Source organism: Drosophila miranda, chromosome XL (assembly GCF_003369915.1).
Source record: "Drosophila miranda strain MSH22 chromosome XL, D.miranda_PacBio2.1, whole genome shotgun sequence".
Classification (NCBI taxonomy): Eukaryota; Metazoa; Arthropoda; class Insecta; order Diptera; family Drosophilidae; genus Drosophila; species Drosophila miranda.
The window spans coordinates 9,871,936-9,894,686 of NC_046673.1; the positions used below are offsets into that span (position 1 = coordinate 9,871,936).

The 22,751-nt window shown below is 47.0% G+C and overlaps 1 protein-coding gene across 15 annotated transcripts in view; it reads right to left on the bottom strand.

The window, feature by feature from the left end:
* The window catches only part of LOC108164890 (potassium voltage-gated channel protein eag), a 66,145-nt gene that overhangs the window by 21,651 nt on the left and 21,743 nt on the right, over nucleotides 1–22,751 (bottom strand). For all 15 annotated transcript variants that reach the window (XM_033391979.1, XM_033391948.1, XM_033391941.1 and 12 more), the window contains exon 2: nucleotides 16,730–17,444. In XM_033391979.1, coding sequence (XP_033247870.1) covers nucleotides 16,730–16,808 — 79 coding nt within the window. In that variant the 5' untranslated portion in view covers nucleotides 16,809–17,444. The remainder of the gene's footprint in view (nucleotides 1–16,729; nucleotides 17,445–22,751) is intronic.

The window sequence follows — 22,751 nt, forward strand, 5'->3', positions numbered from 1 at the left end:
CGAGTTACTTTGTAGTACATGAGTACAAGTTCTTGCTGTATTTAAACGAGTTACGTTGTTTATTTGTAACCAGCATTTAGTATGGGATACATGTCGATGTTGGAAGAAACCTATTGATAAATTAAGTCCGCAAAGCGAGAATTTTATGTGTACCCCACCTGCAAACTCGTACTCAAGAATACCTTTCGTACGAGTACTCGTCCTCGTACTCGTCGACGTACTCGTCCTCGTATGTAGCTTGCTGTCAGTCGGTATGTAAGTTATTTAGTTGGATACCCATATCTTATCCATGGAGGTTTATCAGAGTACTCGTACTTTGCCCGTAATTGGAATATTTCAAATGTTGTCATTCATAATAAATATCGCTCTATTGACTGCACCCGCCCCATGCCCGATGTCCCATGCCCCACACATCGAACGAATGGCACTCAATTGCTCAGTCATTCAGTCTGCTTCTCAGTCGGTTAGTGAGTCAGTCAGTCAGTCGACTAATGGTGGTTTTTATTACTGAACGTTGAACGGGTAGGTTGTAAGCAGGTAACATGTGCAAACCACGCGCTGGCATCGCACGGCATGGACATGGACACGGACACGGACACGGACACGGACATGGCATCGACCTGAAGCGGACTCTCTTTCCCTGTCCTTGTATATACCTCCGTTTCTCCCCATTCATTTATAGCTTGTTGTTTCACTACATCACATTTTTTTCTTCATATTTATGGGTATTTAAATTCGTGTTCGTACGAATATCTGTGCCGTCTCGCATCGACGCATAAGCTTCGACGAGTTCTTTGATATTCATATCCGTTTCCTTCTTTGATAAGGTTGAAATTCAGGGCTTTGGGTTCCCGTCTCTATCCATTTTGCTAAATGATCAACAGGTTCCAAGCTGGCTCCATTTCCAGCTTCCTTCCTCAAAGTGTCACCAAAGAGTGTCGTCAGATTTAAGATATATTGTATGTATGGCTAATGTTTTGAATGCTATTTTTAGCTGTGTCCCCAGCTATATTTGAGTCTAGTTTCTGTTCGTGCAGGACCATGCAATGTGCTATAATTCGATAAGCGGCGGAACAGAGTAAAAATCAGTTGATGTTACTTTTTATTGACATTGTATAGGGAGGCGGGACTGAGGAGGCGTTGAGAGAAGGACGGTAGGCGCTGAGTATGCAAATGGGGCATGGGCATGAAGCCATTGCATGGCCAGAGTTGCGTGTTGCAGGTGCCAGACACGGGCGAGAGAGTGGGAGTGGCAGTGAGAGTAGGAGCTGCAGCAGGAGCACACTAACCCACATTGACATGGACATGGCCAAGCCAATGAATATGTATAAAAATATGCACATGCAATGGCTCGGTGGCTGCTGTTGGGAAATGGAAATGCATATTTATGTGATGCACACACATGGACACATCTGCTGTTCTATGACAGCAACAAGGACATCAACAACAACAACAACAGCAACAGCTTTTGCTACTTTGCAGTGTCAACATTTGCCCCTCGACGGAGTGGGCAGTAGGTGGCTTTGCCGGCAATCTCGTTACGCTCTGAAAGGTGATGGAGAGTCACCAGGCCAAAGAGGAGAGCGGCGAGAGGCTCTCAACTCGTTTATACGTGGAGAAATATTGTAAATACAAACGAGTGGGAAGTTTGCGGCAGAGGCCGCGGCTCTACTCTTATGCCGGTGATTCAGTTAGTAGCAGATCATATGTTTTTCCATCAGATTTCGTCACCTGATTGCTCCAAGAAAACGTACTGTTATGTATGTTATTCCATTTCGTACTCAATGGTACGTTTAATTGCTATAGTTAGAGACATTGTTTTTGCTATAACTATTTAATGGCAGAACGGCAGCTAGCAGATGAGACAGAATTGCACTGGGAACTGGGCGAACAGATGCCTGGAGGCCAGCCCCAAGCAGTGCCCTGCAGTGCGAGTGGAAGGGATATGAGTGATATCACGACTTGCTATTATGTTGCTCTGGCAACGCATAAACCCCTCAGTCCAGCTGCCGACGCGTCGGCATTGTGTGCGTGTTTGATTTTGCCATTATGTCAACGTCCCAGCGTTTTACTAGGGATTGCGGTGTGGGCGGTGTGGGTGGGGTGTGGAATGTGGCTAAATATGCCAACTTGGCAGGCAATGCGTCTGTGTGTCTCTCGCCTAGTCTCTGCGGCTACAGCACTTAATGGCATTCAAAGCTGGCGCACAAAGTTTTGCAATTTGCCGGGCCGCGATTTCTTTCTAAGCCGCGCATTCTTATAGGCCAACCGCAACCCGTAATGTCCCCAAAGTGGAGAAACGGTAACCGGATTATGGAGCAACGAGAGTGGAATATGGCGAACGGAATCTGTTCCGGTGTCATCGGCAGACGAAGAGGAAATCCAATTGAAAGCCACCTCCACAGCGGATGCGATGGCAGTAACGATACTCGAATGCAAGCGAATAATGTTCTTTGCTTGAGTAGCGGTTACTTAGCATACCTAACAAATCTAGTAAATGTACCATCGTATTTAAGTAAACTGTTTCTTTTCCAAAACATCCTTTGGAGCTTGAATATGTCCATAACTCAGAGGAGTCAAACATCAATATATTCCTGTGTAAACATATATCATATATGTGTGTGCATGATTGACAGCCAGCCACAGCCACACCGCCAGCGAGCATTCCCGTGGCCAGGATACCGATGGATGTCCGCCCCACCGCCCCACTGCCCCACCGCCCTGATTGCCTGATTGCCCAATCATTTATGAGCTCTCGATTATGGATGATGTATTATAAATGTCAACGTTGACACTTACAACCGTCCCTCACATCGCGGGGTAAGGGACGGCAAAGGAAAGCTAGATTTTAATTAATGATTTTTTGGTTTGGCTTGGGGTTTGATTTGATTTGATTTGAAAACCGAGCCCCAGCTGCGAGCAGACAAAACCCAAAATGCAAAAGGCAAGCCGGAGACAATCAGGATCGAGTATCGAGGACTCATTTCCTTTGGCAATTTGCGGCTCGTCGACAACTCAACCTGAAATATTAATAGGTCGAAAACAAAATAAGGACTTGGAATCTGGATTCTGGGTACTCAGCTCTCGGCTCTCGGTTCTCGGTTCTGGGGGCGTCTGGGGTCTGTGCGCGGCAGGCGGTCCCCCATGTTACTCGATGATTGATGGCGCAGCACCGCTGAATGGTGGCCTTTCTCCTGGGCCCCCCTCCATCCTCCTCCATTGCCAATTAGCCGTGCAACATTTACAGTTGTAAGCTGACCAAAAAATGGAAAAGTTACTGTTTTTGTTCTTCTGTCGTTGATTGATTTGGATGTGTGCGGTAGACCGCAGCAGCCCGAGAAGAGTCCACCTAAGTGGATTTGTTAGAGGCCTTGGCCTGGGTGGGGCGCGCCCGGGAACGGGGAAGGGGACCTCCTCCGAAGGATAGAACAAAACTAGTCCATTAACTAAATACACCATGAAGCAACCACCACTCTCCCACAATGGCACTGCCCCCTCTAGCACTGGCACTGGCACTGGCACCCTCACACACACACACACACACAGGGCCCGGGACCCACTTATACACATGCAAATCTGGTTGCAATTTTTGCAAAACTTTCATTTCCGCCTGGCCGCCGCACAGTGGTACCAAAGCGGTGGCTATCAAAAGGATTGGGATGGAAGGGCTATCAACCTTGGACCTTGGATTCAATGGATCTCGTACCGCCTTGAAACACCTGCAAATAATTCTCTAAAAACGAGTCATGGGCCACTTGCAGGTAATTCGATTTTAAAGCCATTTAGCCGATAGAAAAAACAATTAGAGCTCTGAAAGTTAGCAATTATTAGCATCTTTTATCAGATTTGACCAGATCTCTGCTCCAAAAACTATGATGCCAAGCTCTAAAAATGTTATCTTCAAAAGCCCCGAATTCGGAACCCCATATTGCTGTATTCCCCTCTGTACTCCTATCACACCGTAGGAGGCAAGAGAGAGAAAAGAGAAGAGAAGAGAGAGATTTCGTCACAGGTGGAACCACTGTGCACGGCCTCTCCTGCTCGGTTACTTTTGCCTTCCCCTCAATCTCCCTAATCTCTGCTCTGTCTCTCTCTCTCTCACTCTCAGTCTCTGTCTCTGTCGCTCTCGCCCTGTGTCTTTATCTGCGGCTCATTTTTCCATTATTGTTTTGTGGTTTTTGCATTTGCCATTTTCGTTGTCGTTTTTGTCGTTGCTTTTGTTCGGAGTTTGTCCCACACATACACACACACACACACACACACACTAGCACACACTCGAAACGGGGCTTTTTATGACATTAGTATGAATGGCGACCGTTATACGGTTGAGGCGGCACAACGGTCCTTGCAATTATCCCTTATGCACACCTAATGTTCCCGGCCCAGCCCCCTCCCTGCCCCTTCCAGCCCTGCCCTTTGGGGCTGCTATTAGGCCACAGATTGCCAGATGGCCAATGTCATTTTGCTGCGCTCTGGCCACCCCCCACCCCCTTAATCCTTTCTCTTTCAACCATCCCCTCCCCCCTCTGACAGCCATCAGACAGCCGCCCTTTTAGGAACAGTCGAGTGCATAAATTCTATTGTCCGAAAAGTGAAAAAGAGGCGCGGCCCTGTCAGCATTGCGATTTAATTACATTAGCGCCAGATGGAAAATGGAGAATGCACGGTGGCAAAGAGAGACAGGGGCAGAGACAGAGACAAAAGGGGAAAAGGGTGGCATGGAGAACAGTCGGGGACAAACCGCGTTGATTAGGCAGCCCTGTTACTGCTGCTACGACTCCTTGGGGCATGCTTTAAAAGAATTGCAACAAAGTTTCATACAAATCATCCTATTTTCGCATCCCTCAGTCTCGCTCCACGGCCAACCCTCCCGCTACCGCCCACGCTCCCGCTCCCACTCCCTCTCCCGCCCTCGCTGCCACTTGTCGCATAATGGCATTTATAATATACCTCATGGAGCCCTCCCCGTGCGTCTCCCTTTCTCGCTCTGTGTGCGCCACTTGGCGTTTGTTATTAAATTTGCATAATTAAGTGTGAAGCAGCGATCCAACCACTGAACCACTCAACCACACGCCTCACAGCCCCACAGCTCCACAGTCAGAGAAACAGAGAGATAGAGACGGAAAGAGAGAGAGAGAGAGAGAGAGAGAAAGAGAGAGAGAGAGAGAGAGGGAGAGTGAGAGAGAGAGAGAGAGAGAGACGTATATGTTTCTGTCTTTGCGGAATAAATATATGTATATTAAGATATATAACTAGCTGAACCGACAAACAATTCCGAACGAATGGACTTCTGGCACAGGTTTGCCTCTGGATCCGTGCCAATGAGCAAGCCGATCAATGGTTCTGCTGGTGGCTGCATTTCAGAGATTCATGAGCGCATGACAATGGTGACACCTTCTGCCCAAAGCACCAATCAGCACTTTCGGATGAGCGGAATATTCAATATTCAGCTCATACTCGAAAGAAACCAAAGAGGGAGAGTGCGAGAACGGTTTCAGCCATCAATTGAGCCCAGGATCAGTGGCACATTAAGGCTAAATTATATCCCCAGATCCCTCGATATGCGCCATGCCATTTCCGTTGCCTGTTCCGTTCCGTTCCATTTCCATTTCCTCCCTCACACCTGTTTTGATTGCTTTCCATGTTCTGTGACTGCTTTGTGGACATTTGACTTCAAGGTCAATGGTGTGTTCGTGCCAAGTCCGCTGCCCCACCAATAAACCGGTCCCCACCATCTCCGCTGACACCACAGACGGTTGATTTAATTTTGCCCGCGGGGCATGCCGCGCGGTCCGATTCAGTCATTCCAATATTATTCTGCTTAAAAATTTTTCCAGCATTTTGTAGACTTTCCTTTCCACATACCCTGACTGTATCTGTATCTGTACATGTATATGTATCGCTATGTGTGAGAGTTGGTCAACCCACAAACACACACACACACACACACACAGACACACACTTGAAGAGCTGTTGGCGCCATTGGTTTGCCACGCTCCGCCTCGTTGCGACGACTCGCTTTTGCTGATGCCACATTAAAGTTTTGGTCGTCGACATCGTCATTTCCTCTCCCAACTCTCTCTTCCGTTCTCCCTGTGTCGCTGTGTGTGTGTATGTGTGTGGGGAGGGGGGAGAAAAAAATGCGAAAAAGTTGATTGCGTAAACTTTTGGTCCCCGCCCAGCAACAAAGTCGGTCGGCCCCAAAACTGCTGCCAACTTTTCTTTTGGCTCGCCAAGTGCAAGATCGAGTTTTAGTTTAAAATATACACATATACAAGCATACATATGTACATATGTGTGTGTGTGTGTGTGTGTGTTTTTGTGTGTGCTTCTTTCTCTGTTGTCGCCTCTCTTTTGCATTTTGGACGCGTTGCGTGCTGCGAGTGGCCCCAAAAAGCGTGCTACACTTTTTATTGATAAAAAAAAGCAAATTAGCCACACAGCGACTAGTGGGGTAGCAAAAGAGAGAACACATAGAGACAGAAAGAAAGCGAACGCTGCTTAGCACGCGATTAAATTGAGCCAACGATGGAGCATCCATCTTTTCTAACGAATGCTCCCAACGCTTTCTTTGCAATCTATTTCTCCGATTACTCGCAGAAAGTGTTGGCCCAGCCATAGCTTTTCAGTTTACTCCTGTTCTAAGAGCCTGTCATCAAAAATCAACCATGTTAGCGGATTCTAATATCTGGATGCCAAACCAATCTGTTTTGGCATGGCATTGATCGGGTTTTTGGTTGCGTCTTCTCTATTCTTCAACCAATATCCTCTTTCTTGCTTGGCGTCCCACTCTTTTCCCAAATACGCGGCTGTCATGAGCTTTATGCATGACATCACATGACTCCTCCATTTTTAACAATATTTAAAGTAATCTGTTTTTCCATTTCCCCCATAAGCGTATCCGAACGATCCGTAATAGTACTGAATTTGCTTTCGTCCGAAAATAGAAGAGGGTTCCAACAAACCTCTGGCTTGCTCCTTGGCAACATTTTCCCTGTGCAGGGCCCTCTCGAGCATCCTTGCCAAAATCTTGAATAATCTCAGTCGAGGATACTTTTGCATTAACATTCACCTTTTTAACGATATCCACGGATGCTTAGAACACAATTTTTGTAGTCATAAGTCCATCTATCTCGACTTGTGTATCACTCAATAAACGAGTAAGTATGTACCTATCCATCAAACTACATATTTTTCTGATGATATATCGATATATGAATCCAATATGAATCTATCCTTCTGAAATGGACAAATCATCCATCTCTCTATATCTACATATCTCTAATAAACACGCATATTTATATATCATTTCATTTACAATCTATCTTTTATCATGCGATTTGTTTGTTTTTATTAATCCTCCTTTCCATCGCTATTTGTATCTACTTATATATCTATCCATTTATCGCTTCACCGTCCTTAACTCATTCATTTTTCCCACCATTTATCTACGACTTATCCTATTCATAAGTCTTTATATCTATCTTTGTATCTAAACAATATTACAAGCTTGGCATTTGATAAGTTGCTCTTAAAATTGGACAAAGGAAAAACAGATGAATAGATATGACCAGATATTTTCAGATAAGCCAACATCATTTTAAAACATGTTTGCAGATGTTTGCCCCGCAGATGGGAGCTGTAGGTCGACAACATTCGGTCACCAAAGGTCGCTCTTATGCTGGTCTATCCGCCACCTGGCCAGAGGCAGACCAACAGACACAGATACAGATACAGATACAGATACATACATTGTGCAGTGGGAGCACAGCGAACAAAGGAGAAACTACGAGTACAACAACTTAATCCAATTTGACTGGGGCCAACAGCGAAACTTGGACTTGGACCCAGCCCTGCCCTGCTCAGCCCTGCCCTGCCCTGGCCTGCGCTTTACCCATTCCCCAATCGCTGACCATTCTTAAATGGCCTTTTACTTAATGCTAAGTGTCGTTTGACTGGTGCCACTAGTCTCTGTCTCTGTCTATGTCTCTGCCCAGCGTTTCTTGCCCTGTCTCCGTCCTCTCTTGCCTGTAGCTTCACGCTGTGGCTTAATTAAAACGATTTGGCTCTGTTCTCATGTTGATAATATTGCGAAATATGTGAATGGCATATCCGAGAGTAAAGATGAGACAAAGATGAAGGACTGGCCTGAGAAAATCATGGAGGAAAATCATGTATTACGCAAGTCTTGAGCCGGAGGGGCTGCTGGCTGGTGGCTGGTGGCTGGTGGCTGGCACAGGTGCCACAATTGGGGTTACAATTATCGCCAGCTGGTCGGGATGGTCAGGCGGCGTCCAATGGCATTGAAACCCCTCGAGTTGAGCATTGATTTCTATGGAATTTCCATCGCAAAGGTCAGAGCTGCACGCGAGCCCCAAAAAGTATTCAAGAAGTAGCTCAGAGCTAGAAGAAGAGGCAGAGTGAGAACCAGAAGGAGAACAAAGAGGTGGCCAAGAATCAGAGGAGGCGTAGAATAGGCCACAGAGCAGAGGGCCTCGACCTGTGAATACCCATTAATTGAATAGTGCCCGAGAGCCCATTGCGACAACATGGCGTATGATTAATGCGCGAAATATACTCGCACTTTGCCTGGGAACCACACAATAACCGAACGACCTTTTAGTTTATGAGAGCGGACCAATAAGGAGAGTTTCCATCGATCGTTGGTTTCCACCAAAGAACGAGAAATATCCGAGAACATAATATCTATATCTTAAATTTATTGCACGATTGAGGAAGATTGCTTAGGTGCTACATATATCTATCTGCCTGTTGTATTCAATCCTGTATACTCTCCTCTCTAACCTTTGGTATCCTAACACTTCACTCCTTTTTGTAGGGCGTTGATTGGCGGCTTGATTGTTATGATTACGCTTGACCTGGAGCTGGAGGGGCCGCTCCGACAGCCCGAGAGCCCATTGCGACAACATGGCGTATGATTAATGCGCGAAATATACTCGCACTTTACCTGGGAACCACACAATAGCCGAATGACACGAAAAATCCGACTCCGCCTCCCTCCCACAACAACATTGTTTGCTTTTCATATTTATTTTAGTTTTCCCGCCTCCCCCCTTGTTTCTTTTTCCCTTCTCTTCCTCTATTTTTGCTTTGATTTAATGCCGCACGCCAAAGTCAGAGTCCGAATCCGAGTCCGAGTCCAGGTTCGTGTTCGTGTCGGTGTCAACAGGCCACACAGTCCAGGTCGATTCGAGTGGAGCCGCCTCCAGCAGGTCAGGGCAGATTATTCTTATGACTGCCATTGCCTTTCCTTTGCTTTCGCTTTGCATTGGCTAATTCTGAGGGTGCCACGCCACTTTGACCTTCTCGCGGTCCGTCCCCGAAAAGTGGCCGCCGACCAGCGGCAAGCGGCAAGCGGCAAGCGGCGATAAGGCACCCAACCTTAAGGCGGAGAGGCCGCAGAGGCCGGTGAGTAATGGGGTGCATTCGCGCATTTCCGGCCACAAAAAAACGGGTCAAAGACGCAACAACAGCCAGAGCCAGAGCTTGACAAACAGAAAGGAAAACCGGCCTCGCTTATACTCTTCTCATCCCTTAAACGCGATCGTTGAGGGATGTTAGCACGGCCTAGTACCTTAGATCCAGTCCATTCAGCGAAGAGCTTCTTGATCGGGAAACGCCTCTGGAACTACGAAGAGGAACTCCTGCTCAACGAAGAGACCTCTGGCCGAACTTGTAATACCCCTTGCAAGGGTATCCAAAACTGGAGCAGCAACAAACAGCAACCCAGCAACCAGAAACCCAGCAAACAATGAGAAATGTTAAGTGTCGCAGAACTGAGTACGCAAGCAGAGCAGAGCACACGCAGAGACACAAAGAGAAGGCAAAGGCAAGGAAAGCAAAATCAAGAGCAAAAGCAAAAGCAGAAGGTAGAGGCAAAGGCAAAGGTGGCAAAAGGTAACAAATGGGAACAGAGCCAGATAACGAGAAGGGGGGACAGTGCCAAAATCAATAAATTTAATGGCAAAACAAACCTCCCCTCTCCGGGTTCCACTTCCTCCACGCTTCCCCACGTCCTTGCCCTTTTACCAACCCCCACGCCTGCCCCTGGCCCCCTGTTCGACGTTAATTTACACGAACAAACGACAAACATCAGGGAAGAATAGCCTCGATGGCCGACCCTTTGATACCCTTGCTAAAACGAAAGCTGGTTGGGATTCATAGAAATCGAATGTTCTTTCAAGAGTATATAAATGGAAATTATAGGTATAAATATGTCTTCAGCTTCGACCAGGCGAAGGAAGGTCATCCTTTTCGTGTGTCCCGTGGCCTAAAAGACCTGCAAAGGATTACTCTCCAAAGGTTGCATTCACGGATTACTAGCTTAAGCCGAAACACGCACTTTAGAGCATCAATCATTGTATAAATCGATGAAGGCCCTTAGGCTTTAAACTGAAACACTGGTTTGCCATGGTCGGAGGCCAAGTGTCAGATCGGAAACGGCATACCCGCACACTTTGGAAGGGCAAGGGTGTGCACACGGAGGGCAAAAACAAATGGAATGAAAAATGAAAATCAATAATAAACACGGCCGGAAAAGCAGGGAAAAATCGTCGAGCGTGGGTCAGTGGGTCGGTGGAGTGGTGGGTCGGTGGGTCGGCGTCTGACAGCAGACAATGATTGTGCATAATTGCAATTGTTAACCGATTGGCCTGCGGGGGCGTGCCCTGGCCTGCCCTGCCCTGCCTCGCCCCGACCTGGCCATTATGCTGCGTTGTGGCTTGTTGCATGTGGCAGGAATTCCGTGGCTTGTGCATCTGTGTACACCAGTATGTGTGATGGATGTTGGGTTGACATTGCTGTTCCGGGGATTCTGATGCGGTAAATGCCTACTCGTATATTCGAGACTCTTCCTGTGGCAGTTCCTCCGCGGAGGATCCTTCTTGTGCTCTTCCATTTAAGCTTTCAATGCCATTTCATGCTCTTCAGCCTCTCAAGTATTTCGACTATCTGCAGCCAATCGACGAAGCAGATGCTCCCTTCGCTGGCAACTGTCGCTGCTTTCATCCCACTTCTATTCAGCTTCTGTCGGGCTCCTTCAGCTTTCCTTGGCTTCCTGCTGATTGCTGATTCATCGCTTATTCAGTTATCGAAAGCCATCCCAAAGCGCTCAGCGTTGACCTAGACAAACACATCCATCCAATGATGGATATCGAACGCACTTTTTTAGCGGGCCACGCGGCGTATGCGTAATCAATTGTCAACGACAGGGATAACACTCTCCTTGCAGGGAGCAGAAAGTCAACTTCAAAGCCAAAAGATGAGTGGCCTGCCCCTGCCCCTGCCCCTGCCCCTGCCTGGTATTTGGCCACTTTGGATACCCTCGCACACACATAGAAAGGCAAGACCATTCGACCCTGGAAAGTAGGTACCCATGAATATCCCAATCAGCATCAATGGATGGAGATATCCATGGCCCGCCCATCAGTCAGGATGGGACTCGTATCCCTTGGGGCTGGATCGAAGCAGATCCATATATACGTTCTCTTAAGATCAAGATAAAGCCTTTAGCCTCGTGAGGGGTATCTGAAGCTTCGATCCATCCAGTGGCTCGCCATGTTGTCCTCCTGCCATGTTGTCCTGCTGTCTCTTGTTCGTGTTGTTCTTGCTAATGTTGTTTGGCTTTGGCTTTGGCTCTGGCTCTGGCCTGCCGACGAAGATCAAACAGCACACGCCAAGTGTCGAGCTGCTGCGAGCGCCTAAAGGTCAAAGCAGAGTGGGCCAAAGTGGGGCATAGGCAGCGGCAGAGCAATGTGCACTCGAGATAAACGTGCGAGGCAAACCGCAAAAGTGACAAGCCCCAAAAAAAGGCAAACAGGGGCAGAAAAACACAGCAACAGCCACAAGGGCCGGAGAGGGATGACAATCTCTTGCCGTCTCCCTCAGTGTGCCTCTGCCGCAGATAAGCTACTGGAAAAAAGAGTGCCTGCCACCGGACCAGGCGGGATTTTTGTGGATTTTGGCTTTCGGTCGTTTTCCTCTGTTAGGGCGGCGGAAGGGGAGGGATTTTCCTTCAATTTTAATGAGTTTGTTGCCAAACAAGGACAACACACAAATTTTTGCCTATTTGCAACTTGTGGACCAATCGATCGGGTCCCGAAAGGGGTTGCCCCGACAGGGGACAGGACAGGCTTAAAGTCAACTAATTAAAAAATCTGCCCAAGCCGTTTCCTGCCTTCCTTCCATTCTTCCATTCCGTCTTCTTTCCTTTTCCCTTTCCCTTTCCATTCGGGCTTGGCTTGCCACTTTCCAGTGTCTTTGGTCAATTTTTGGTTAACGAAATGGCGCAAATTGGGGAAAAACGGTGGGGCGGGGGAAAACACTTCGAGGCAGCCATCGACCCATCGACGCAAAGCAAACAGGCCGGAATGTATGGCTCCATAGGATAGCGAAAGGACTCAAGATGGGGGCCTTTTTGGGGGGTCTACTTATCAGAGTCTCGTGTCTGCCCCGTGCTGCCTTCAGCATGCGATTGGTTTATGCAAATGAACAGCAGAGCAGCAGAACAGCAGACAGTGAAAAGAGAGAAAATACCGAAATTCAGAAGATAAATGAGGAGATACTTGAATATTCCATGGGCCCATTCCTCAATGTCCATGCAGGAAGTATGCATGGGATGGGATACAGATACAGATACAGATACACATATACTCCCCCAAAGGAGTCGCATTGCATTTCGACAATGAACGATTGTCGGAAGTAACGCTAACTGGAAGTTTATCCGACAGAAAGCCGGCCACCAGGTGGCAGAAAGCTAGCAGCCATCATGCACTAGCATTCTCATTCCAAGTGTTACCTTAAATAAATGCAAGTACTCATACATACTCGTACTTGCGCATTTGGGAGATCTAACTCCATCTGTTTTACAGATCTGAGTCACATTCACGTTCTTTAAGCTCGCTTAAAATCGGATAAAATTAGAGAGAGAAAATATGAATGAAATCTACAAATAGGCTTCTAGAGAGGCACACGAAAAGGATGACCAAATTCTAAAATATCTGCCAAGTGCCTCTGCTCGCCTGAACACTATTCAGAATCTGGAATACAGAATCTATCCTGCGGCAGGTCGTGTGCTCGAGTTTGAATCACAATCGCGGTAATAAAACCCAATAAAACACACACATTTCCATATAATTCCGTACCGATATAAATTTGAAACTTAACTATCTTATCTGTGTTTTTATTTGTCAATTTTTTATATAATAATAAATCTTCTAAACGAAAGATGATACATGGTAAAAGTTCTTCCACCATCTGTACAAAAATACCAGAAAAATTGTTCAATCTTGGCTAACGGTATATTTTTATGAACTTTTAGTAACCCGTGCGCCAGATCCATGTCCCGTGAGAATGAGCTTAATATAAAAATTAAAAAAAGAATAAAATATTAAATAGTATAATATAAAATATAATAAATAAATAAAACAATAATTGGGTAAAATTTTAAACGATTTTTAAGATACATCATTCGAAAATTATTGACATTCAAAAATATCAATTGCCTCAGCACCAAAAATATATTTTCCAAAAAAAAACGAGGTGGAACAGCTCTACATTTATACCCGATACATAGTCAGTATGGCTCTCCTTCGCCAGACGGCGCTAACATTGCACGATACGACAAAGAGGGCGTGCGAGAGAGACAGAAAATCAGTCTGAACGTGTCGACGGGCACTGCAAATTGATTTGTTACTTTTGGCTATAATAATATTTCGATCTGGTCAAGATTCGGCAATCTGGTAGATATGGTGATTCCCTTTACTTTTATGAGGCTACTTTATGGGGTCGGAAACGCTTCCTTCTGGACGTTACATTTTCACCACAAGGCTAATATACCCCTATACTCATTTTATTTATTATTCACTTTTGTAGCTATATCGTAGATTTATCTGTTGGCTGTTTACTCAACTCGAATCTACAGAATCTACAGGATACAATGGCATCCAAGGCCATCAAAATGCTGGGCCCTCAGTCGAGTCTTCGTTTGCTTCACAACTTTTTTTTAAATTTTACTAATTGCTGCTGCGGCACCTTTGTTTGAAAATTATTTGAGAAGATAGTCGTATGCGACAGGCAGACGGTAGTGCGGCTAAAGAAATAATACAAATATCCCTGGCCATCGACGCCTCGGACTTTGAGACCGTATCCGAAAGATGGGATTCTGGTGTATGAGACGATATGGGAGGGAGTTTTGGAGCGAGCGAGAGACGGCTATAAATAGTTAAGTGATGCCCCCGCACTTTTTGGGCATTCCCTGAGCTCCGTCTATGGCTGCTCTATAATCCTCTGCTCCAGCCTCCACTTCCACCACTGCTTCCCCCTCAGCTTTTACCTGTTCCACTTCAGCCTCTGCCCGTGTCCCGCATTTCATTCGACTTTTGTATTTGTGCTTGGCATGAAAATCACATTAGAATCTATTGCTTCACCTGACGACCCATTTTGCGCTTCCCTTTGCCATTCCCCCAACCATTTGCATTCTGTTCCTGGGCCTGAAAGTATAAACGCAATTTTCCCGCCTTAATATGATACACTTACACATTCAGGTCCCGGCACCCGGTACCCGGTACCCGGCACTCGGCATTTTCCATTCTCCATTCTCCTCCGCCTGTGTGCATTTCCTTTATGGCATTTTCACTTTACGCTCTCACATTTCCATGCGGAGCAGGCCAGTCCCAGCAGCTAGCTAAAAGCTGGCTCATTTCAGTTCCTCTTGCCCTGCTGGGGCCCTGTCCTTGTCCCTGTCCCTGTCCCTGCTGTCCTTTTACTTTTTCCTTCACTTTTCCTGCCAAACGAAATCCTTTTGGAAAAGGCTTTATGTCTTCTCATTCGGCTGCTGTTCAGAGTAATCCGCTTTCGACAGCTCGAGCGAGCTGGAGGACTCGTGCAGGAGCATATGAAATCTATGCCCATTAGAGCATTGAGAGTATGAGAGAAAGTGAGGCAACTGTCAACTGTCAAGTCTCAGCTGGCAATCCTCATTTGGGTCTACCCCAATCGATCGAGTATCGACTATTGTGGCCATTGTTCACCGTTCCCTGGGAGTTGAAGGGGAATTGACTCAAAAGGAGCTTACGGGAGGCTCAAGAAACTAAATGAACCGAATCGAACCACAGATCTGGGCTTACAGAGCCACTCAATCGAACTGGAAGGCTTTCACCACACCCTGCCTTGAAACGAGTTCAATTAAAACTATTAGCAGCAGTTCAGCAGTGCCTATACTGATTAGATATCAAACGAGGTGAAGCCGGAGGTCCCATCGATCCCAGGCCATCATTGGGGTTCATTAAGTGATCGATGGTGGAGCTTTGGCCTCCCATTCCAGTCTCCCATAACCATTTGTCTTTCAACTTTTGATGGCTCCTTTGGGGGTCTACTGGCTCTAGCTGGTTGCAGTTTGGTCCGTATATTTGCTGGCCAGGCGACACTTATGCATCAATTTGTTTGACAATCCAGCTGCCTGCCCGTCTCCCTATCTGTTTCTCTCTTGCTGCATCTGTATCTGCCGTCTATGCCATTCCAGTCCTGTCACTTGTCACCCTGTCTGTCCCTCGACTAATAAGCTCTTTAGCTTCCGTATGAGCACTCGACCGTCGTCTGGTTCCGAAAAATGTTGCCAGACCCAGACCAAACCCCGAAATGGGGCAAGAGTAGCGAAAGAGTGGAGATGGGAGAGGTTCGTGGAGTCTGATTTGTTAATTATCCTGTAGTTACTGCACTCCATGGCAGTCCATGGCCATGTGTGCTGCAGGACATGGTTGGCATATGTCCACTGACTTGTTTGCCCATGCTCGTGGGCAATGTATGAGCTCATGTTGCTTCTGCCTGTTACCTGTTTTCCCGGTGAAAGCTGTGCAAGCCATCCGATTGAATGCAGAGGGCCTATCGCATTCGAATCAGGTATTTGCCCAGACCCAAGCCACAATTGGCCTCAAAGGCGAACCCACTCACTGGGCCACAGCGGGTTGCCCCTTCCCTAATTGAAAGTGTTGTCAATGACCGCAACTGGTTGCTGCCCCTGCCACCGCCGCTGATCTAGCCCCGAAAATTCTATTTCGCAGCACGGACATTCCTCGGACACACGTACACGCACGCACCCTTTGATTGTGTGACGGTCACTCAGTCAGTCAGTCAGTGGTGTGTGGTTCGGTGGTTTGGTGGGCCTGCGATTGTTCTATTTATAGCAATCGGAGAGTCTTTGCCCCCATCTCGTCACACAGCACATGCACGGACGCATGCCACACCATCTGCTGGCCCCATCCCTTCCAGTTCCAGAGAATCCAAGCTTCCTGTTCGCACTGACAACTTAACGGAAAATTCATTTCACACTTCTCCGCCACCCACTCTCACTCCTCCTGCATCCTCCTGCTGGCACTCCCCCTGCTATCTGCTGCCTCCCCAATCCTCCTTCCTGCGGGCTGGCAATGGAAACCGCAATGCCAGGTAACCGAGAAACGATAATTGGATACGTGAAAGCGAGCAGAATTGTAATTTTTTGAATAATTGACACTATTCGATAACCGAAACCAATCGGAGGCACCCAACGAGTACGAGAACATTGGGCATTCGATAGCGGGTAGCACACCAGCCATTCTTGTGATTTAATTGTGAATTAGCCTTTATCGATTGGCAAATAAAGTCTCCCAACTGGACTATCATTCTCTGAAATATTTTGTAGAGAAATTAAAGGCCAAAGCCTAGGGGTACTCACGCTGCGAGTTGGAGCGCCGGATGATGTTCTCGAGGAATGTGTTTTGCGGCGCAACCAGTCCACGTCGTCCGCCAGGCATTTTGCCGCCTACACGCTACGCTGCGCCGGCACTGCTCGACACTGTACCGACACTGTCCTGTCCCGTGCTGGCCGGGTCCGCTGGTCTTCCGCTTCGGCCGATGACAGTTGGACTGGTCTTCGCCGAGTCGCCTAGTCGCCCGGCGAGTCGCTCTGACAGTTGACGGATGACGGGTGACAGTTGTCAGCTGATGGATAGATGGTCCGATGCGACGCTGACTCCGACTGCGACTGCGAATGCGAGTGCGAGAGCGGATATCCTTTGGCTCGATGGCTGGATGGAGGATGGTCGTCGCAGTGCGCTCGCTCGTCCGCTCGTCAGCTGGATCAATTGATGTTCGATTGCTATTGATCGGTGTGGCGCCTCATCAGCTTCTGTGCTCCTGCTTCAGCAGTTGTCCGAGGGGGCAACGACGACATCGCTGGGCATCGCCGCAACACTGCTGCCCCGGCCGACCGCCATTTCGATGGTCTCGTTCCCAATTCTCGCTCCTTACGTCTCACGTCTCACTCAATCACTCGATAATCGCTGGGCGGCGACGACGACGGGGACGGGAACCTCCACAACTTTAATCCGCCGCTGTCGGAGCTGTTCACCACTTGACCAATCACACAGTCTTATCGGTTGCATATGGCACTGCAAGTAAAACAGAGAGAGAAAAAATAGAGGTACGATACAGCATTAGAAAAATTCAGCATGTTTCCAGATTAAAATTGAAAAAAGTTGGGAAAACGACTGGCAAGTGGAATTCCCACTGAAAGAACTCATCTTAATATTACTGCATGGTTTTCCGAGAGCTTTCGATTCGTGGAATGTAAGGCCACACCCGGAAATAAAGGCGGAGCAGGGCCAGTGATGTCTGAAAGTTGCATTCCGATTCGGTAATATCTTGGACAACTCTGAGATGTCGGAAATACTCGTACTCGTCGTGGTACTCGTTACTCGTTACTCGTTACTCGCCTTAATGCGAGAATCCCTGTTCTACTGAGGCACTTTCGGACGGACTCGCATTGGCCTGGGAGGAAGATTTGAGCTAAGTAAACTCGACACCATTGTACATATATGTATTAACTGAATGATGGATATATTTATGCATACTCGTGTGCAAATTCAAAGTGGACTTCATAAGCGATATGATTACATATAGAAGATACATAGAAGCTATCGATGATGCTGTTCGGACCATAATCTCTTCTCACAACGTCTATTCGAATGCTCTTAGGTGATCTGCGGTCGCGCTCAATTTAATTACGCTCTCAGTGCATACATGCACACGGCCACGCCCTCCAATTATTAAGCCCTAGACCTTCTATATTTAAGCCTTTAAACGGAGAAATCCTACTCTAATCCTACTCAGCAGCATTAATGTGTAATGCTCTGATGCTTTTCAACGAGTACGTGCATATCTCCTATTAGAAATAAATTTGAATCCCATTTGAGAGTTGAATCCTATTAGGACGGCATCAGATACTGTCACAAGTGGAAAATTAATTACATTGTGATATGAGCAGTTTAATCAAGTGGAAAATTAAAGCTAATGTGAAGCTGGGGCTGGGGCCCAATCGTTATCGCCTAATTGATCATATTGCCTTTAATTGAGCGACATTAAATGGATTTGGCGATAAGGCCGGCTCAAGTTCTTGTGCCATTATAGTTTTCGTTGTCCAAATGCAGTGCAAAATGCAAAGTGCTGTCAAATGGGGCTTATAATTCAATTTATGTAAACATTTTGTGCACGTTTGCATGCTGCATTGTTGCAGCCATAAGATTATTCAGTCCCTGAATCCACTCAACCTTTCCTGCCCCCGTAACCAGTAAATCTATTGATTTTAGCGATATTCTGGCCACTCTTGTAATTAATTATGGCAAACACTCCTATGTACACCGTACACTGTATCGTATACGTAATATTTACTGCACGTCTCGGAGGTAACTGAGACCCATACAGGATGTTGGATAGAGAGAGAGCGAAAAGAGCTTACGATTGGCTTAAGCACAAAACAATAAAGCATAAATTGGCTAAATCAAATGGTTATTCCCACTCGAACCTTCGGAATCCCCCGCATCCCCATCAGAATCCTAATTGAACACTCCTTTATGCCACCTTTGTGAACTGCACTTGGAAAACGGATGAGCAGCAGTCAACCTGCCCGGCAATTAGAGATGTCAATTATCCAGCTCTCGTATTGCCAATTAGGAAACCTAACTGAACAATCTATGTGCAATCTACACTGAGGCATTGGTTTGGGGTTGGGCTTGGGCTACATTCTGGGAATGCCTGAATACACAGCAATTATAAATGGTAGCTGTGAAGCTCTTAAGTACAAGACTGAGGACTCAAGACTGAGGACGGATGACAGACTGCATCAACAGATTCACTACGCACCGAAGACACGATAACAAAGTCAGCTTCGAGCAATGAAGCACGGTGCAGCCAAGCGACAGACGCACTAATTGCAAGGTGCAGGAGCAGGATTCAAAAGCAACTGGAGCAGAATCAGCCAGATATACGAGAACCAAAAAAGCAGATTCAGCAAACGGAGCAGGCACAGAAATGAGGCCTCAAAAGAAGCATAATTAGAGGGATAGATGGGAAAGATAAGAAATGAAAGCGAAGGATCAGTAAGAGAACAAACAGTGGATAGAATGGATAGAGTGGTGGCTTACAAATTAGAAGAGCCTTAGACGGGAACGAGAGTAAACTAGAATTTACATCAAGCCTCAAGAGGAGCAGAAAAAAAACACCTTAAATATTAGAGCAGAAGCAGATCCAAGCACAGCCATAAATCTCGGGCTTGGACGGGATCACGTCGGGGTCACCATAGGAAACAATTATAAAGATTCACGTAAGACTGCACCACTATGATTTGGATATGATATTTATGATATTTATTGGCAAATAGTCCCCACATTGAGAGCCTGGCCTTCAACTGAATTACGTCGGGGTCACCAATGTCAACAGCTAGCGAAAAAGCTCACTAGCTTGACAGTCGACATTGACATCCAATGAAAGGAATCTTGCCTGTTAGCTGTTTACTGAACGAAGCACAGAAAAAGCTGGCTCCAAGTACACCACTAAAGGCGGGTTGAAAGATCTAAAAACATATTTGGGATATTAGTGCCATGGTCCGTAATTGTGGCATCCAAACATCCCATGTAGTATTCACTTCGAAATATAATTCAAACGAATGATATCCTTGCAAATGATGCACATTTCATTTCAAAGGTATTTACAAAAAAGTCATCCGGCTTTCTCCTCACCAACTGCTCTAAGCTCTACAGCAAACGGAACGATTATTCATGGGAGCATGACTGTATTTTATTGTATGTTGAAATATTCATAATTTGGCTATCCATTGGAGCGGAGTACTCGTGTGAGCAAGGTTTAATCTTGCATGAATTTCATCATTCCACCCATAGTACGAGCACAATTATCCGAGGTAACATTAGACATTTTAAATTTCTTTTACGAAAGTGAACGCTGTTAAAGTTTTCCTCGGAAAACTCTACTGACTCCCCCCATCGCCACCCCAACTGTTGCTCTGTGCGGAAAAGCGAAACCCCTTTGGATGCTGCCACTCGACAGTTGCCCCACTTGCCCCACTCGCCTGCGTCGCTTGCCTCGCTCGCCTCAGATGGCTGAGCTCAGTAATCTTTAATTTCATTAAAATTCTAGCTACAGCCAAGACAGCTTCTTTGTGCCTGCTGCAGAGTCCTGGCTGCCATCCATGCTGCCATCCATGTTGCTGCAGTAAGTGCTTATTAGAGGCAGCACACTCCAACCTAAACGAGAAACGCTCTCAGGCATTTATGAATTTTCCGGCTTTAATGCGTGGCTACGGAGGAACAGCAGCACCAGCAGGAGTAGAAGTGGAAGCAGAAGGACCACAGCACGCGGGACAGTAGATCGAGGAGCTGCCCCAGTGGCCCAGTTGGGGATGGAAGGACAGCGTAATGGGGTGAATTTCCGTAGAAACTTTCCGAACAATGCTGCTGCATTCATTTATTCCTTGGCTTATCCCGACACAAGTTTCCTTGTTCTCCTGGTCAACCTCAACCTCCTCCTCTCTCTCTGCCTCTGGTAATGCATATCCTCGTAATTAACTGCAAGTTACAGCTCCATGGATGCACAATAATGGAGACTAATTCATGGCTAACCCACAGTCAGAGCCATAGCCAGAGTCCTCTCTACTTGATGGAGCACTAATGAACTGCAAAAGGATATACTATCAGAGTCCAAAGTCCAAAGGCAAAGGAAAATATTGGGGATGTGTGGAACGAATCTTTTAGAGCCACATCGGCATCTGCTGGTGTGTGTGTTGGTGTGGCACCAATCGAAGTAATCTTCTCTTTCGTATTCATGCCAGTTTAGCATCGTGCAGGTCCTGTACTCTCCAGGCTCTCCTTGGCTACTCGTACGGATGAGTACAGTCATAGTCAGGGACATTCACACACATCTCGTTGTAGTGTTGTTGTGTTGTTGTGTTGCTGTGTTGGTGTGTTGTAATGTTTCCAAAGCCCAACGTCAATCTCTGATATTTTTAGCTTGTTGAGTGCGATTCAAATGTGGCAGTGGCCAGCCCCAGCCAAGGGCCAAACAACTGCATCCTCTATCTCTGCTGAAACACTCTCCTTGTGCCCTCGCAGCTCATCCCATGGCTCCACCAGCACTGTCACTCATGTGCGAAACGCACTGTACCTCCCCCGAGACGACTGTAAATGAAGAATGACACTCTCTGTGGGGGAGACACTGTACGGGAAATGGGTTCTTCTCGACTTCTTCTCCTCCATTCTTCTACGAGAAAATTGATCGGCAATAGTGGCACTCGTTTGCCATAGAGTGGGGGATATTATTGCTGACGTCACAGGCCCAAATGTGGAGAGCAAAGAAGTATACATAAACATAGATATAGGAGAGGGGCAAAAGAGTCGAGCCTCTCGGCAGTCGCCCATTTTATAATAAATATAAAATGTATAATAAATGGCATGTTGCCTCGCCTTGCCCCCTGCCCCCATTGCAGCCGCAGCATCCCTTAATAAAGGCAGGGGCCTCCCCCGCCAAGGGCTTGACACACTTGCCACAAGCCTGGCCGGGTCGGGGTCGGTGCCGGTGCCGGGTGGGGTCTGGCTGGTGCTCCTGTTTCTCCGAGTGGAGTTCTGATGGGTGTGTGTGTGGCAAGAACCAAGGACTAAGGACCCCAGCGTCAGTGCAGCAGCGGCAACTACTTTGGATTTGGACTGCTGACGTTGTCGAGCGAGTGACCGACCGCACACGGGCCAGGAAGGTGGCAGGGAGAGCGGAGAACATAACAGGACAAACGATGCCACAGGATGACGCTCACCTTGCCCCACAAAGCGCTGATGAACCAGGGACTGGGGCTTGGAGGCGACTATACATTTTAATATGTTGCAGCTCTAAGCTCTCGGCCCCCAGTCCTCCCATCTGGTTTGGCGGAGCTCTTTTTATGGCTCGCTTCAAGTACGTCATAAAAATTAACACGAACGTATCAGGGGGCAAGAGGCAGCTGCACGACGGTGGGGTTGCGTTGCGGGTTGGCCGCCCTTGGGGCCCCCGACAGCTGATCCCATCGAATCGTTTTTCATCAGACCGGAATGAGACGGTGTGTACATACGAGTATGTACCTACAGAAGGAGTAGAGCGGGGCACATTCCATGTAATGCGATTCGCTTTGCATTCCCATAAGTGAAAGGACACATTCGTTTCGAATGGCCCAGGCACAGAGAACTCGTGAGAGCAAAGGGCATTCCTGATCGAGATGAATTTAATAAATGATGCATAAAGATTATTGGTTTAATCAAGTACTAACGACAAGTGCAGGAGAGGAAGCAGCTCTGTATTTAGTAAATTGTATATGAAAATATTATCAGTGAAGAATTCGACCCGCCTTTCTTTTAGGAGATTCAAATCAAATAAAATACTCA